Below are 17,374 nucleotides of genomic sequence, written 5' to 3' on the forward strand. Positions count from 1 at the left end.
AAGGGAGTGGAAGCATTCTGATTGACCGAGACCTAAGAAATTGAGCTTCTCATTGGCTGACAAACAAATGGTTCTTCTGTTTTTTGACATAAAAGGCATTCTTGTTACACACTGTCCCTCGTGGAACAACTATGAATAAGAAAGCATACTCTGAGTCGAACTTTAATGCACCATTCATGAGAAACATCAAGAACTTTCCAGTGTGAAGTGGTTCCCCCATTAAGACAATGCCAGGCCCCATACAGCAAATATTGGGCAGCAAGTGATTACTGCCATAGGTGCCAAGATTCTACTACATCCCCCTTTTTCATCGGACAGTCCTGTGCGATTTCTTCCTTTTTCCAAGTCTAAAGAAAGCTCTGAAAGGCAAGCATTTCGTGTCAGACAACAATGCTCGCAGAGCCACAACAAAAGCACTTCAGTCTTTTAAAAAATGGCTTGCAAGATGCATTTAATACATAGGTACAACAGTGGCGAAAGTGTGTAAAGTTCAAGGGAGAGTATTCGAGACTGAGTAATCCACAGAAGATTCAGATGAGATCCTGCACCAGTCCATGAATTAAATGATCACCCCTCATAGTTCAAACAATAGATATTTTTATAAACTTGGCACAGTAACTTGGCAAAGGATGCAAAGAAAAACAGCAAAGAGTTCTTTACTTATGTAAAAACTCTAGAAGGAAGGGGCGAATCAGATTGGTCCACTTGATATTGATGGTTCAACTGTTGATGATCCTGCTCAGGTAGCTAACAAACTAAATGAATATTTTGCATCTACCTTCAACATGAGGAGTTATTCAGGATGGGGAATGCCAGAGGTGTATTAAACTCTGGCAGTAAGCTAGATAATCTTGTAATAACTGAGAGTAAAGTGGAAGAGAAATTTTTGAAGATAAACATAAGAAAGGCACCTGGAGTGGATGGAATCTATCCAGTTATATTAAAGGAGGCAGCAAAGGAAGTAAGCAAACCCTTAGCCATAATTATGAGAGCTTCCCCGTACTCCGGGGAGGTACCCATGGACTGGAGATATGCAAATGTGATACCAATCCACAAAGGAAGATCAAAGGTAATTACAGACCTGTTAGTTTAACTTCTGTTCCCGGAAAATTAATGGAGGCACTGATTAAAGAAGCACTGCAGGACCATCTAGACAAGACTACAGTTATAGCTCAGACACATCATGGGTTTAAGTGGAAGTCTTGTCTGACCAATTTGATTGGTTTTTGTTATTTGGTTTTTAGGAGAATTAGCAACTAAGGCCATATTGCTCCGGGATATGCGGTGGTCATTCCCTGAATGACCTTTCCGTCTCCTCCGTATTTGGTGGTGACGGGCTCAAACCCCGGTCTAATCAAGAAGCGTGTGCTACGCACTGCTGCTCCTTCCCACCTGGCAATTTGATTGGATACTATGATGTAGTCACAAAGGAACTGGGTGCAAAGAATAACTTTGATATCATATATTTGGATCTTAGAAAGGCCTTTGATACTGTTGCACAAATTGGAGCAATGTGGCATTGGAAGCAAATTGCTGCTATGGATAAAGGGATGGTTGAGTGGGAGAAGACAGAGTGGTAATCAATAGACACTGCTCTTCGTGGACTAATGTTATTAGTGGAGTCCCTCAGGGTTCAGTGTTGGGTCCATTGTTGTTTTCTGTATTTATAAATGATACTGATGATGGTATATCAGGCTTAATGTCCAAGTTTGTAGACGATACAAAGGTTGGCAGGGTTGTTAATGACACTAATGACAGTGCACTGTTGCAACAGGATCTAGAAAAGTTGAGCAGATGGGCTGAGAGGTGGCAAATGAAGTTTAACATTGACAAATGTAAAATACTACATATGGGAAGCAGGAACCCCCAGAGTAACGTATCAACTCTGTGGTACTACAATGACTGTGGTAGAGAATGAAAAGGCCCTGGGGGTAATTGTGCATGCAGATATGAAGTTCTCTGAGCAGTGCAGATGGTCTCTGCAAGAGTAGCTCATGGTGTCTTGTCAATGAAATACAGGAATTTTTTTAGCAGGGATAAGGAGGTGATTATCCCCCTGTAGAAGGCAATGGTCAGGCCACACCCTGAGTACTGTATACAGGTCTGGAGGCCTCATTTTAAGAAGCATGTAGAGCTGTTGGAACAAGTACAGAGAAGGGCAACAAGATTAGTGAATGGAACAAAGGGTTGCTCTTACGAAGAAAGGCTTAAGTTTTGCAAATTACAGTGCCTGGAGACTAGGCACCTGCAAGTTTTTTTTTTTTTTTTTTTTTTTAGGAGCATTAGCAACTAAGATCATATTGCTCCGGAGAAATGCAGTGGTCATTCCCTGACCTTTCCGCATCCTCTGTATTTGGTGGTCACGGGCTCAAACCCCGGTCTAATCAAGAAGCATGTGCTACGCACTGCTGCTCCTGTCCACCTGGCTACTGAGGTGCCACCTGTGAAGTGATCTCATTGAGGTGTATAAAGCCTTGAATGGTTTGAGCATGCTCAATGCTATTGGGATTCTTCCTCTTGCTCAGAATAATCACTTGAGAGGGCATAAATTCAAATTGAGGAAAGACAGTTGTAGGATAGATGTGTGGAAGTTTGCCTTTAGCCAGCAGGTTGTTGATTGCTGGAACAAACTTCCATCTGTCGTAGAAGTTGATAGATTCAAGGCAGAACTTGACAAACATTTGGAGCGAGTGGATGGGTGAAATAAGGGTTTTTTTTTTTTTTTTTTGGCTGATGCTATATAAGCTTGCTTTCTTGCATCATGTGCTTTTGCTAATGCAAATCAAAGAGGCATGGCAAGCAGTTTGAAAGAACGTTTGTTCTTTGTATCTGATCTGGGGAAGGATTCAAAGACTTAACTTATGATAGTGTTAAATAAGCTTTTGAAGTTGGATTATTGTGAAAAATGGCTACTAATTTTGGTTAGAAGGTTGAAGAACAAGCGTGCTTCACATATTAGCTTGCATTGTGACCAAGGAAAAATATTTTTATGTACGATTCAATCAGATGTATTGCCATTCAAGTAATCATGTCCCCTGTTCAAAACTGAATTCAAACTGACCATTTGAAGCAGAGCCTCACTTTATCTGCTAATCAGTCATAATTAACTATAACTTATGCTGTTCATGAATGTAATCTCATCTTGTTATACAGCAGTTCTTTAGAACTGTTGTATTTATACAGTATATAAAGACAAAAAGACAAAACAAAAAATTGAAAATATTACAGAAAATAAATTAGCTTACCTTGAATGGCAGTAAAGATAGGGCATACTCAATTAAGAGCCGCATAAGGCGCTTGGAATAGAATATAAACTCGTCTCTTGGAGTGTTAATGTTGCGAATAAATGTGTGAAGGCCTCGAATCTGTGACGTACATGGCAAAATATAAATACTGACAGGAAGAGGCTGTCCTGCATGAGACTGGGCTAGTTTGGACCTAACACAATATTAATACAATGTCTTATGTATTAATAATGACATTTATTTCTCTCATTATAATGAAAATAATTGAATACTATAACTGTTAATAACAAAAAAAATAAATAAATAAAAATTTTCTTATATATTTACTGATGGAAAATGAAATTTATAATTAGATAAAATCTTAAGAATGGATACTGACTGTATCATGACTGTTCTCCTTGGAATCAAGCCAATAGACCTGCTAGTTCTGGAGAAAAATGTTGAGTATGATACTAGAATACTATTCTCAGTGAGCAGTTTAATAAACTGTACACTGAGAATAATGAGAATTATGACAATATTCTGAATGGCCTCTACTTCAAAATACAGGTCAAAGAATTACCACAGTAGCAATATTAACAGTTTAGTACCAGTTAAATAAAAAAATAAAAAAAAAGAAGTTTTCATTAAAATATTCTTAGTGTTTTATTAACATAAATGTTACTGAATATCAATTGATATTCATTAACATATGGCAAAGTATGACCAATAACTGCTACAAAGGGCACTAGCCATACCTCACCCAGTGCTACAAAAAGCTTTTCCCAACAGTTTGGTTTTTAAACAGATCTTTCAGAAACAATGAAATTTACCTGCATTAATTGTTCATAGCTTTCAGAAGTAAAAAAAAAAAAAAAACACCAATGTTTTTATGGCTTTATCTTTTAAAGAAAATATCATTTCACTATAACAGGATCAATCAACTAAGAAACAGAAATCTTTCATGAAGAATTGTTCACTCGCCGTTTATATTCTATAATCCCATTTTAAGGGAAGATTATCATACATGAGAGAGAGAGAGATACAAAATCTATTTTGACGTCTATTTTCTTCAACTGGATTTTGTATGGTTGCATGTCCCTTCTGCGAATAAAATTTTATACGCCTTGTATATGGTCTCGGTATAATCTCAATGCTATACATTTACAAATTACATCCCCAATTATCTTTTCCTCACAGAATCTCATCTAACCATCACTCATCCAATTTGTTCTAAATACACACTCTGCAATTCCCTCAATTCTAAAGTAGTGCTTGTGCCTATGCACTCTAATATTCTCTATCAGAAACTTACTAATCAAATGTATACAGTCAGTCCTCGTATAGCACGATAGTTGTGTTCCTAGAAACTCTCGTGCAATATAAACAACAGGCCCTATGGGAAAAATAGGGTTAAGTGCTAACCACCCAAGATTGAACACACATTTGTAACCAAAACATTACCAAACACAATAAATAATCGTAATAAAATACTTACGTATTTTATTACAACTATTACATAATAAAATATTGCTAATGCTTTTGCTTCTATCGTAAGCAAACTTGTTTTTTGTTTGATTTTCTATCCAAACAGATGACAGCCATTCCATCTCTTCCAATTCTTTGTGTCTTTTAATCTAATTGATTTTAATTACACTTTGAGTTGTTCCTGCTATGAAAGTTTTTATTTTCTCTGCATTCTTTTGTAATTCTCGGTGTTGCCTCATTTAGGTCTGCAGCACATGCAATATCACATGGTCTTTCATTTCGCTCAAAGCGTTTCACAATTTCATATTTTTTTTCTCTATCAACAGAGGCGGACTGGCCATAAGCCTTATCAGGGAAACCCCGGTGGGCCGGGGAGATTTTGGCCATAAACACTAGGGTAAGAATTTTTGACCCAGTCCGCCTCTGTTTATCGATATTGCTTTTCTTTTTCTCTCTGAATCTGCAGTGTCATCACCAGGACGCTTCCTTTTCACACCTTTTAAGTATTTTACTCATTTTTAGGAGTAAAATACTTAAAATACTTATAATGAGGAGGCACGCTTGATTCACATAAAGCTGTGCACGTGTAGCAGCTGAATAAACAACACCGTAAAGGCAGAGACAACTCTATTAACACCTCACTAGCTCATATTTTACTAAAGCACATTTCTGGGGGGTACCATAAAACAATTTCCATAAAATATAAATTTGACAATTTGATTATTTGAGAATTGTCCATATCCTGGTTTATTTGCCTCATTTGGATGTAATAGTGAGACCAAATGGTAAATCTGGCAGTGTATTCTAAAACAGCATGGACCATTTCTAGGTGGTGATTTAATCTCAGCACCCATTGATGCGAACACCATTGCTGAGTTGTACTCTTGTATATGTTCTCTGTAGTTATTTGCTTCACATGTAACTCCTGTAAGAAACTCTCATAATAGAGTAGGTGTCACAGACAGTGGGTATATATATATATATATATATATATATATATATATATAAAAAATATATAAAAAATGAAGAAGAGGAAGGGAGAAGAAAATTTCTATGCAAACCCATCAACATGGGTTTGCATAGAAACAGTGTTTGGTACATGATCAGGTGTAGCTCCCCGATGACATACCTGATCTATGTACCAATTTTTTAATTTTTATCTTTATTACCTTCCTCTTCAGCTTTTGTACATATGATTTGCCTGTTAATTCTACTTGATGTTTTTTTTTTTTTTTTAAATAGGTTCTTAACATTCTTTCTCTCTTATTTTCTTCATCTAGGCCTGGCATTTTGTGGTTAATAACTTTCCATCTACATTCTCTTCTATTTCATTTTACTTTTATTTGTAATACTTTATATATAGACTTTATATATATAGACTTATATATAAAGATACTCTTAAATGATCCTGTCCAAATTCTATTGATAAGATATGAAATATTATCTAGATGCTGATGTAAACCCAATCCTACTGAAATTCATAAAATATAAAAGCACAAAATATTTTTTGTTTATACTCTGGCACGACCACCAAGCCAGTGGAGTTTACAATAAATTATCAATACAAACATCAATCATATTTAGCAGTTGCAGGCTTGAACTCCAGTCCACTCAAAGAGTGCATGCTACTGCACTCTCATTCCTGACCACTTGGCTATTGCAGGCCAAGTTTTTTTTAACCATATCACATGGATTTACTTAAGAAACCAATTCTATTTTCAGTACAGAAAAGCTGCAATGATTAAATTAGGTGAAACAAGCTGTAATGGTTAAAAATACAAACTCTCCAATATGATTATAGGAAAGAAATGACAAAGCGCATTAAATGGAATAAAAGAGAAGGGCAATTTAAAAAAAGTAAAGAAAAGATCAGCAGAACCTCATTTCTTAAAATAAACAACAAGGTTCTAGCATTTAAATGATTATTTGAGAATAAATTGCTTAAAATGAACCTAGGTTAATGTACAAACCTGGAATGAAAAGAATATATAAAATACAATTACTTATTTCTTCACTTTTCTCTGGTTTGTGTGGAAATTTGATAAATAGATATATTCACAATCTTAGATTCTTCTGGGAAAAGAATTCTTAGTCATATGTTTGTAAGAAACATACAATTTTGTGTTTACTGCAAATATTGATACTTATTTTATTTATAAATTTTAATTTGGATAATATTTTATTTTAAATTCAGGATACCAAAAAATACAACCTTTTCTATGTTATTGTAAACAAGCTTAATTATAATATAATTAAGTAAAAATAATACAGCAAAACCTTTGTTAACAGATACCGCTCTAAAAGGGAAAAAAGGCTTGGATCCCAGCCAGAAGTATTAGAAATGATATATTAGAATACCTCATCAAAACAGATTTGCTCTCTCTCTCCGATATAGACACCTTAATAGGTGTCATTTTGGTATTTTCAACCTCCCTAGATGGGACATTTTCAAAGGTAATTGATACACACAGCATTTTTGTTGGTCAGGACGTATCTGCAACGAAGGTCAAAGTCATTACAGTATTACTAATTAGACTTGCAACGTCCAATGGATTACTTGTTCATGGAGTAGAACACAAACTATGTTAATATGCTCACCACTGCTGTTAAGGAATGTTTATAAACTTATCTGAGCTGTCTGATGTAGTTCCACTTCACTTAGAAACTACTGTAACAAGTCTGTATACAGAATTCAGTTTGCGGTATGTGAATACAAAAAAAAAAAAAAGTGTAGGAATGGAGAAACAATACATTTCTTAAAAAAAAAAACAAAACACATTATCAATAGACTGCATAATTTTGACCACAACCATGAGGACTGTATTTGAAAGTCCTCATGTTAATCAGGACTTTCAAATACAGGCTATCCACAAACTTCCTTTGAAAAACTAAAAGATTGTGTGAATAGGGTACATGATACAAATCTGAAACCTTCCAGATGATAGAGAATATCTACAAGTTTTTATTCACCAACCAGAAAAGTGCAATTTGCAGTAGACACAAATATAATCATCAACTAATCACAATGGAATTTATCAATCTTTGGTTCTGCAATCTGCCACAGCTATTATGTGTAAATTTTGAACATGGTTCAAAAAGAAGTCAATGAGTAAACTCCATTCTGAAATTGGAAAAGAAAATTGATAAAGGACACCTGTTTGTGCAATCATTCTGAATGAGGTGGCAGCCAAACAAAAAGTCAGTGAGGGTGCAGTGGAACTGATCTGAGGAAGTTTTACACAAAGTCCAGGTGAATCCATACAATACAACATGCTGGTCATGAGATTAAAATATCAAGGTCAATAGTGTCTAACATGTTATGTCAAAGTCTGTGAATGAAACCATACGAAGTTATAGCTCATACAGAAACTGTTGACTGAAAACAAAACCAAGTGGATAGAATTTTGTTGGCAAATTTCTCTATTATTACAGTTTTTGTAACTATGCTGCTATCTACTACAGCACACATATTTTTCAATTGGTGAATAAAAACTTGAAGGTATTCTCTATCACTTGTAAGTGGTTCCACATAACCTATTTGTGCAATAATGTTTTAATTTTGTAAAGGAGGGGATAAGCTGCACGTGTGACACTGCTGTATATTCAATGTGATACTTAACATTACTGTCATAACTGCTTTATTCACAGCCATGTCCAGCTTTTTAACTGAGGAACAATGACAATTTTGTTTTGCAGTCACTTACCATTTTCACTAGTCAGTGAGAAATGGTAGCTACATACAAGCTTTGTTCTTGTAGGCAGAGTTGTACTTGGAATACTGATCAAAATTTTCCTAGGCATTACATTGATTGCAAGCTAATGGTTTTAAGAAATGAAGTTTCTTGCTGTTTGTGGTAGGGCTGTATACAGTAGTTTAAAAAAGGAGGGATGTATCCTATTACATTAAAAAAAAATTCCATCTAAGCAAAAATGATGAATATGGAATAAAACTAGTTAAGCAATCAAATTATCCATAATGAAAATGGAACTGCAAAAATAAAATGTTGTAAACAAAACCATTTATAATATTAAAAGTTGTGTTATTTGTTAAAATGTAGATACCATACACGCACGTAGAAATGTAGATTAACTGAAACACATGTAATAATCAATTAAAAAATCTAATTAAGCAACCAGTTAGTTTCATTTTTCCAAATTATTGAAACTGGCTGTGCTGACCTCTTGAACACATGCCTAAGTGGACACTTTCTTCTGTGACCCAATGGTGTCCACCTTAGAGAGGTTTCACTGTATGAGTTATATATACAGGGCTTTCCAATAGTAACGCTCGATTTTTGTAACGCAATAAAACAAATTGTGAGAGTGATAGTGATCTATTTTTATTTTTATTATGAAGTATATGTGTTAACATTATGTTTTAAAAATTATATCAGATAAATGTCCGCCGCGGCTTTGTCTGGTTTGGTTAATCCTGGATACCCAATTGGTGATGACATTATCGCATAAAAGTGGCTCAATTTCAGCAATAACGCGCCTAATGTTGGCCTTTAAGGCGGCAACCGTCCGTGGTTTGTTAGCATAGACTTTGGATTTTAGAAAGCCCCAGAGAAAAAAATCCAGTGGCGTTAGGTCGCAGGATCTGGGCGGCCAATTAACGTCACCATTTCGCGATATAACGGAACCTTCAAATTTCTCATGCAATAGTGTTACTGTATCACGTGCCATATGGCACGTAGCACCGTCTTGCTGAAACCAAATGTTTGTTAGATCGATTCCATCCACTGCAGGCCAAAAAAAATCTCTTATCATAGCCCTGTATCGCTCACCGTTGACCGTAAGTGCCACTTCTTCGTTTTCGAAAAAATACGGACCGATTATTCCGCCGGACCAAAGTGTACACCATACCGTAACTTTTTCGGAATGTAGTGGGACCTCATGAATCTCCCGTGGGTTTTTGTCGCTCCAAATTCGGCAATTTTGCTTGTTAACAAAGCCACTTAACCAGAAATGAGCCTCGTCACTAAACATTATTTTTCGCCCAAAATCAGGATCGACCTCCAACTGCTCTAGCGCCCAATCAGCGAATGCACGCCGCTGCGCATGATCGTTGGGCTTTAGTTGTTGGGTTAATTGCACTTTATAAGGGTGAAGCCCTAAGTCCTTATGCAGGATTCGCCAAGTTGTCGTCGAAGACAGGCCAAGTTCTTGAGCCCGACGCGGAATGGACTGTTGCGGATTCTCACGCACACTTTCCCGGACTGCAGCAATATTTTCAACGGATCTTGCGTTTCGCTGACGTACAGGCACTTTCAGATTTGCCACAGACCCAGTTGCTTCGAATTTGTTTATTAAACGGCAAATTGTGGATTCTGAAGGACGTTCGTCGACACCATAAACTGCACGGAGTGCACGAAACGTTTGACGAATAGAACATTGGTTTTGATAATAATTTTTTACAATTTCGATTCGTTGCTCAGTCGTGTAACGCTCCATAATAAAATGCAGAGACTAACTGAATACGGCTACCAAAGATACCACCTGTGTGACTGTCGACTTCGTCATGCGCTGTTGCCAAACATCGAGCGTTACTATTGGAAAACCCTTTATATATATATATATATATATATATATATATATATATATATATATATAAAAATATAATATATAAAAGATTGTATTAAAGAGTAAAAAACAGAAAACAGAGAGTTAAATAAACTGGATATGGCAAATGCACCGAAGCGTGCAAAGCAGCAGCAACGGATGCAAATGTAAATATATGTATATTATAATTAATATGATAAATAAAAGTAAAAGATGGCAGTTCGAAACATCCGGAAAGTTTAAAAAATATCAAAATGTCAAAAGAAAGTTACGATAGCCTACATCAGATAAAGGCAGGAAAAATTTGCTAAATACAGTACTCTGAAAATAATAAATAATGAAATCTGATGTCAGCAAAGTAAATATTGATGCTAAATCAGGTATTTCATCGGGAGACTACATCTGACATAGCATCAACGGACTGCGTTTCCATACTTGCCCATAGTTATGCAAGAGAAAATTTATAAATGTAAATAAATAAATAAATATAAAAAAAAAAAAAAAAACCGGAAAAGTATCTCTTCCAAAGTATGGACAAGGCAGTCGCTATGCAGTATTATAATGAAAATATAATTAAGATAAAAGGGTGAATATTATAAAAAGTACAAGATTAAAAATATTATACCTGAAAATGGCGACGCGAAACTACATGAAGTCAATACGATAGTTGCAAACAAAACAAATGAAACAGCTAATAACGAAAAAATAGATGACTAGTGACCTCTATAATCAGTTTTTAAAACAGTATTTTAAATACACAGAATAAAGTAAATTTTAGGCAGATAAGAAGAAATGTGGCGAGAAGTGTACCAGACAGGACCATATATATATAAAAAAATAAATAAAACGGGAGAGGTTGTGGTTTTAAGATTAGCATCGCGCAAAGCAGCAGATGGCTAAAACTTAAATTAATATAAATAGTGCATTAAAACCAGTGGAGATAACAGAATGATAAAAATCGTTTAGACAAACAAATGCACCAAAGCACACAAAGCAGCAGCAAAGGATGCAGATGTATATAAAATAATATAAATGCCAATGCAAGCAACACTAAAGGCCACAAGGAAAAAATAGATTAACTATAGAATAAAGATTGAAGCCAGCAAATGGCAAACTGGAGTTAAAAACCAGACCATCTAAAGGCTGAATAACAGAGATGGGTGTAATTTAAATTTTTCCCGCCTTTATCTGATGTAGGCTATCGTAACTTTCTTTTGACATAATTTTTTAAACTTTCCGGATGTTTCGAACTGCCATCTTTTACTTTTATTTATCATATTAATTATAATATACATATATTTACATTTGCATCCGTTGCTGCTGCTTTGCGCGCTTCGGTGCATTTGCCATATCCAGTTTATTTAACTCTGATGTTTTCTGTTTTTACTCTTTAATACAATCTTTTATATATTATATCAATTTAAGAATTAGTTATCTGCTGCTTTGCGCAATACTGTTCTTTAAATTACACCCATCTCTGTTATTCAGTCTTTAGATGGTCTGGTTTTTAACTCCGGTTTGCCATTTGCTGGCTTCAATCTTTATTCTATAGTTAATCTATTTTTTCCTTGTGGCCTTTAGTGTTGCTTGCATTGGCATTTATATTATTTTATATACATCTGCATCCTTTGCTGCTGCTTTGCGCGCTTTGGTGCATTTGTTTGTCTAAACGATTTTTATCATTCTGTTATCTCCACTGGTTTTAATGCACTATTTATATTAATTTAAGTTTTAGCCATCTGCTGCTTTGCGCGATGCTAATCTTAAAACCACAACCTCTCCCGTTTTATTTATTTTTATATATATATGGTCCTGTCTGGTACACTTCTCGCCACATTTCTTCTTATCTGCCTAAAATTTACTTTATTCTGTGTATTTAAAATACTGTTTTAAAAACTGATTATAGAGGTCACTAGTCATCTATTTTTTCGTTAGTAGCTGTTTCATTTGTTTTGTTTGCAGCTATCGTATTGACCCCATGTAGTTTCGCGTCGCCATTTTCAGGTATAATATTTTTAATCTTGTACTTTTTATAATATTCACCCTTTTATCTTAATTATATTTTCATTATAATACTGCGTAGGGACTGCCTTGTCCATACTTTGGAAGAGATACTTTTCCGTTTTTTTTTTTTTTTTTTTTTTTTTATATTTATTTACATTTATAAATTTTCTCTTGCATAACTATGGGCAAGTATGGAAACGCAGTCTGTTGATGCTATGTCAGGTGTAGTCCCCCGATGAAATACCTGATTTAGCATCAATATTTACTTTGCTGACATCAGATTTCATTATTTATTATTTTCGGAGTACTGTATTTAGCAAATTTTTCCCGCCTTTATCTGATGTAGGCTATCGTAACTTTCTTTTGACATTTTGATATAATTTTTTAAACTTTCCGGATGTTTCGAACTGCCATCTTTTACTTATCATATTAATTATAATATATATATATATATATATATATATATACATATATAAAAAACCAGTGAAATCATTATTCATATTTCAATTTATGCCTTCTGTCACAAGAATTGAATGAATGGTCTGGTTAAGTGATATAAAATCTTCACTAAACAAATCAGACCAAATGAGTTTAGTTATTCATGGAGAAACATACCTCCTTTTAAAATGTAAATAAAATGATAAAAGCATAGAATGTTTATTGCTTGTTTCATTATTGGCATTTAAGAAGGCACAATTTTCTTGGTTTCTTAGAGATATGCTGTACCTATGTTTTTAAATGAAAAGTGCAATCTTTATTATCAGTAAAGCTAATCAGTTTTATTGTTTTATTAGCCTGTATGATTAATATTTTTAACAGAGAGCACTAAAAAAAAAAATAATCTGAGATAAAGGTTCACTTTCCAACTCCATATTACACATTTTTATTTCTTTTCTTCTATTTTTTAGAAGTATAAAGGAAAGAAGGAAACAAAAGAAAAAAGGAAGAAAGTAAGAGAAAAATAAAATAAAAATAATTAAAAATTTAAATTAAAAAAATATGAAAAACAGGCAGAAATTGAACAGAAAAGATGAACTAAAATCATTTATGGGTTGTGGCATTAATGCAAAATAGAGGGAAAATAACTTTTGAAAATAAAATGGAGTCAAAAATATATGGGTTCAGAATACATTATTAACAGAAGTTGGTTAAGCCGTTGTGGCTTATCTTCAGGGAACCAATCATGAAGACCTATTCTAGAACAGTGTCTCAATACTCCATACACAACTGATGTAAAAAAAAAAAAAATAAAAAATACCAAGGACAAGAATAATGCAAAGAATTATGTAACCAATATTGCAATTTGCATTAGTATGTGTAGAGAGTAGTCCTGACACTGTCTATGACTAACTGCAAATTAAGTGTAAATTTAAAAATAAGAAAAATTAAAGAATTTTTATAATACAGTATATATTATAATTGTGTATATTATATAATTGCATATTATTTTTATAATAAAGAGTAATGTATTAAAATAGAAGTAGGAAATAAAGAGGACCACAAAGATGAAAGAAAAAAAAAAAAAAAGGCAAAAGATGATTGTGTATAGTAGCCTGCAAAAAAGAAATTATTCGGGCTGTTTGTGAGCATAAGAGCCTTTCCTCGAGACAGACACCAGCAGGAGAGGAGAGAAAAGAATTATTACAGGATATTAATGTCCAAAATATAAGTGGTTATTTTTGTTTGGGTGGGGGAAAAGTGACTAGGAGAAGCCTCCCTATTTCTTACAGTCCCACCCTCTGCCTAAAAACTATACACAAAATCCCATTTGCCAGTTTTTATCAAATTTTCACTATAACAAAAATATTTGTAGGTCTCAGCCAACTTACCTTAATTAGTGCTTTAGATTGAAAATTTATTTGAACGAAATAGTTTTGGCAAAAAATTCAGTACAAATTTTCAAAGCTCGCCTAAAATGTATTGGTTTAAAATTAATGAAAAACTTTTCAGAATGTTAGAATGGTGATATACCTAGAAGAATATGGAAGTTTTAAACAATTCAACAAAATATGTCAATATTACACTCTCTGCTATGTTTCTGCATTTCTGAATGATTGCATGCTTACCCAGCCACCAATGAACAGTACAGCATACAGGCAATGCCATACTGTTGTAAACTGTTGTTTTCATGTAAAAAAATAAAATAAAATGAGATAAATAAAAAAATAAAAATAGAATGATGTGCAATTACAATTTCATATCTGTATGAATTACCTTTTCCTTTTTACTTTTGTAGAGTAAATTTTCAAAAATGGTCACATTTGAAGAAAATATACGAAAAGCAGATGGAGGACAGTTAACGAAATAGTTACTGCTTTTCATAATCTTAAGCTTTTCCACTTACATTTGTGTAAGCAGTTCACTTGATCAGAACAAAAAAGGAAAAAAAAAAAAAAAGCATCAAAATCAGTGAAAAGCTGAACCCACATTTTCAATTGCCAAAAGCGAATTTCATACTAATGTGGGGAAGTTTGTGTTTAAGCATTAAACACAAACTGATATAGTATTGTGAAAGTAAAAATAAGATGTATCTACTTACATTTTTGAATATATATTTCATATAAATAAAATATGCTTCCAATGATACTCTATAAACAAAATATTTTACTTTCCTAACACATTTCACAATTTTATTCTTTTATTATGGATTTTAAAGTTGATATTTCAGTAAAATAAATTTATTTTAACAAATAATGGTTCTTTTAAAAAAATTTTCAAAGATATTCCTTATAATAAAATTTCAGTAAAATTAAATTATTTCTGCACCCCCAAGAAGTTAGTTGCAATGGGATTTTACTATACCTTGGCACATTAATATCTAATCCTATACTAACAATCCTCTTTTGCACACATTTCATATGGTCCATTCTTATTTTAAGACTGCATTATAAAAGTTTAATTTTTCATTTAAGTACAGGTACCCACTGAACTATTTTTCTAGCCCAAAGTTTGTCAAAGTGTGGGGAATGCCCCACACTAAAAAAAAACCTTTAAAAAATCACTTAAAAACCCTAGTCTCTCCCCTGGGGAAAGCACACTCATTTCTTTTTAGGCAGGAGATGGTAGATGACTTTCATCAACCGGTGAAATACCACCACTTTGCTTATTGGAGGCTTGAAGTGGTGAAACCCATGTTTAGTCTCTAGAGCAAAGTTTCCGGCATCCCCTTCCCCCATACTTCTCCTTCAACCCATGCACGGTACTAAGTGCTATAGGTTTTGATACCTTTCGTGTTTGGGGTTTTCATTAAAAAAAAAAAAAAAAAAAGACTTATTTTTATGAAGCACTTTTTTTTTTAATGAAATATGAACAAACCATCACAGTAATCAAAGTATGAAGCATATTTCAAGTCATCAAGGCATATTTTATCTGTTAATTTGTAGTTGTTCACGAAGTAGAGGCAGAGGGGGGGGGGGAGAAGAGCACATGAAATTTATCAAATATTTCAAGGACAGCAAAAGGGATAACAAGTTTGAGAACCTCTGCTCTGGTCTGACTGCCTTAAACAAACCATGTCCAATGGACAACACTATCACTTAGTGTTTTTATAACAGGACATAAGTGCTATATAGATCACATTGGAACCATGACATTTTAGACTGTGCTAGATTAGACAGGTTGCAAGTCTAGTAGGACTGTAATTACAGATTTATTTTGACAGGCAATGCACTATCACTGGTAAAATATCAGAAAGCTATAATCAACTGATTTACCAGACTCTGCATATTTCTATATAACAATTAAGTTTTCCCACTCCCTTAAGGAAGCTGGAACATTGGTTATTTTTACACAATCTGCTCATCTGAAATATATTCATACTCTTTCAAAAATAAGCTAACAAAATGCTTTAAACCTGCCTGTAGATAATATGATTTAAGTATAGTAGGGCATATACCCATATTTTATAATGCAGGCAGAAAAAGAAAATGCTAATAAAAGTTTCCGATCTTTCAAATTGTAGGGCAACCACCACAAGTTGTCATATAATGCACTACTAATAAACAACACCCCTCTAAAGAGGGGGGTATAATGTTTTACATGTCTTCCACCAGGTGGCTGTTTTGGTGCTTCTTGCTCATCATTGGGAGTCTAGGTTCCTGATCAGCATAACAACCCAGTAATGGTTTTAACTCATCAGATGAGAATGCTAAAAGTGTGAATAATAAGTTCTAAAATAGCTAATAAATTGCTCTAAGCCTGATAATACAGTTTATCTGTAGTAGAACATACATTGATATTTCACAGCACAGGCAGATCAAAAGGTAACGATTGTGAGATTTAATCCACTGATGAGGTGTCAACCAGTGCTGAAATGAATGTCTAGGAGAGAAGACCACATGACTAATTAGTAACATTATACTTCTCTTTTTACAGGGTGTTGCTTATGATAACTTTACAAATGGAGAACAATTCTTTCATTACAGTTGGCTTTTTTTTTTCCCCCGCTATAAAAAAATAGATTTACACCCCTCTATAGCTGAACTATATTCATACCGTACAGGAAAAACAACTGATGCAAGCACCGATCAGTTGCAGTAATGTATACAAAACTAAGTCTGAACGATGGAGGAAACTACCCCCACAGCCCGTAACTTGTGCAATAATTATGCCTCTAACAATTCCAAGCAAGTCACAGTGATCATTTAGACCCGCCTGTTAAAAGATTAAACTTACAGTACTGAAAGCACTTTGAATAAATAACATTCAATACTATAAAATCAAATATTTCATTCTTCAACAAAAGTTCCTGAATTAACAAATACAGGGGGTCCCTGGTATCTGAGTTCCCGCAGTTACGAGGATTTGAAAATTAAAGCTTTTCCCCTTGAGAAAATTGACCAAGTACTTGAATATTTTTTGTGAGAACAATTCTTCATGATCGTGCAACAAATGTTAAGTGCGAAGTTAAAGACATAACTAAATGCTACGATACAATTTTATCTGAAAAAATAAGACAAAAAAAAAAAAAAAAAAAAACCGAACAAATTATGGATTCATTCATTATTCGTACATCTGAAAAATAGCATAACTTCAATAAACCTTACTTAACCTTACATTGTGTAACACATTATAATAAAAAATGTCTAATAAAATAA

General features: G+C 33.9%; 1 protein-coding gene across 1 annotated transcript in view; it reads right to left on the minus strand.

Moving 5' to 3' along the window:
* l(2)k01209 (uridine-cytidine kinase-like lethal (2) k01209) overlaps positions 1-17,374 on the minus strand; it is a 154,597-nt gene that overhangs the window by 37,488 nt on the left and 99,735 nt on the right. Inside the window, exon 9 of the mRNA XM_090371459.1 lies at positions 3,246-3,438. Within this exon, the coding sequence (XP_090227585.1) occupies positions 3,246-3,438 (193 nt within the window). The remainder of the gene's footprint in view (positions 1-3,245; positions 3,439-17,374) is intronic.

The sequence above is a fragment of the Mastigoproctus giganteus genome, chromosome 4 (assembly GCF_048544385.1).
Source record: "Mastigoproctus giganteus isolate SK-2022 chromosome 4, ASM4854438v1, whole genome shotgun sequence".
Taxonomy (NCBI): domain Eukaryota; kingdom Metazoa; phylum Arthropoda; class Arachnida; order Uropygi; family Thelyphonidae; genus Mastigoproctus; species Mastigoproctus giganteus.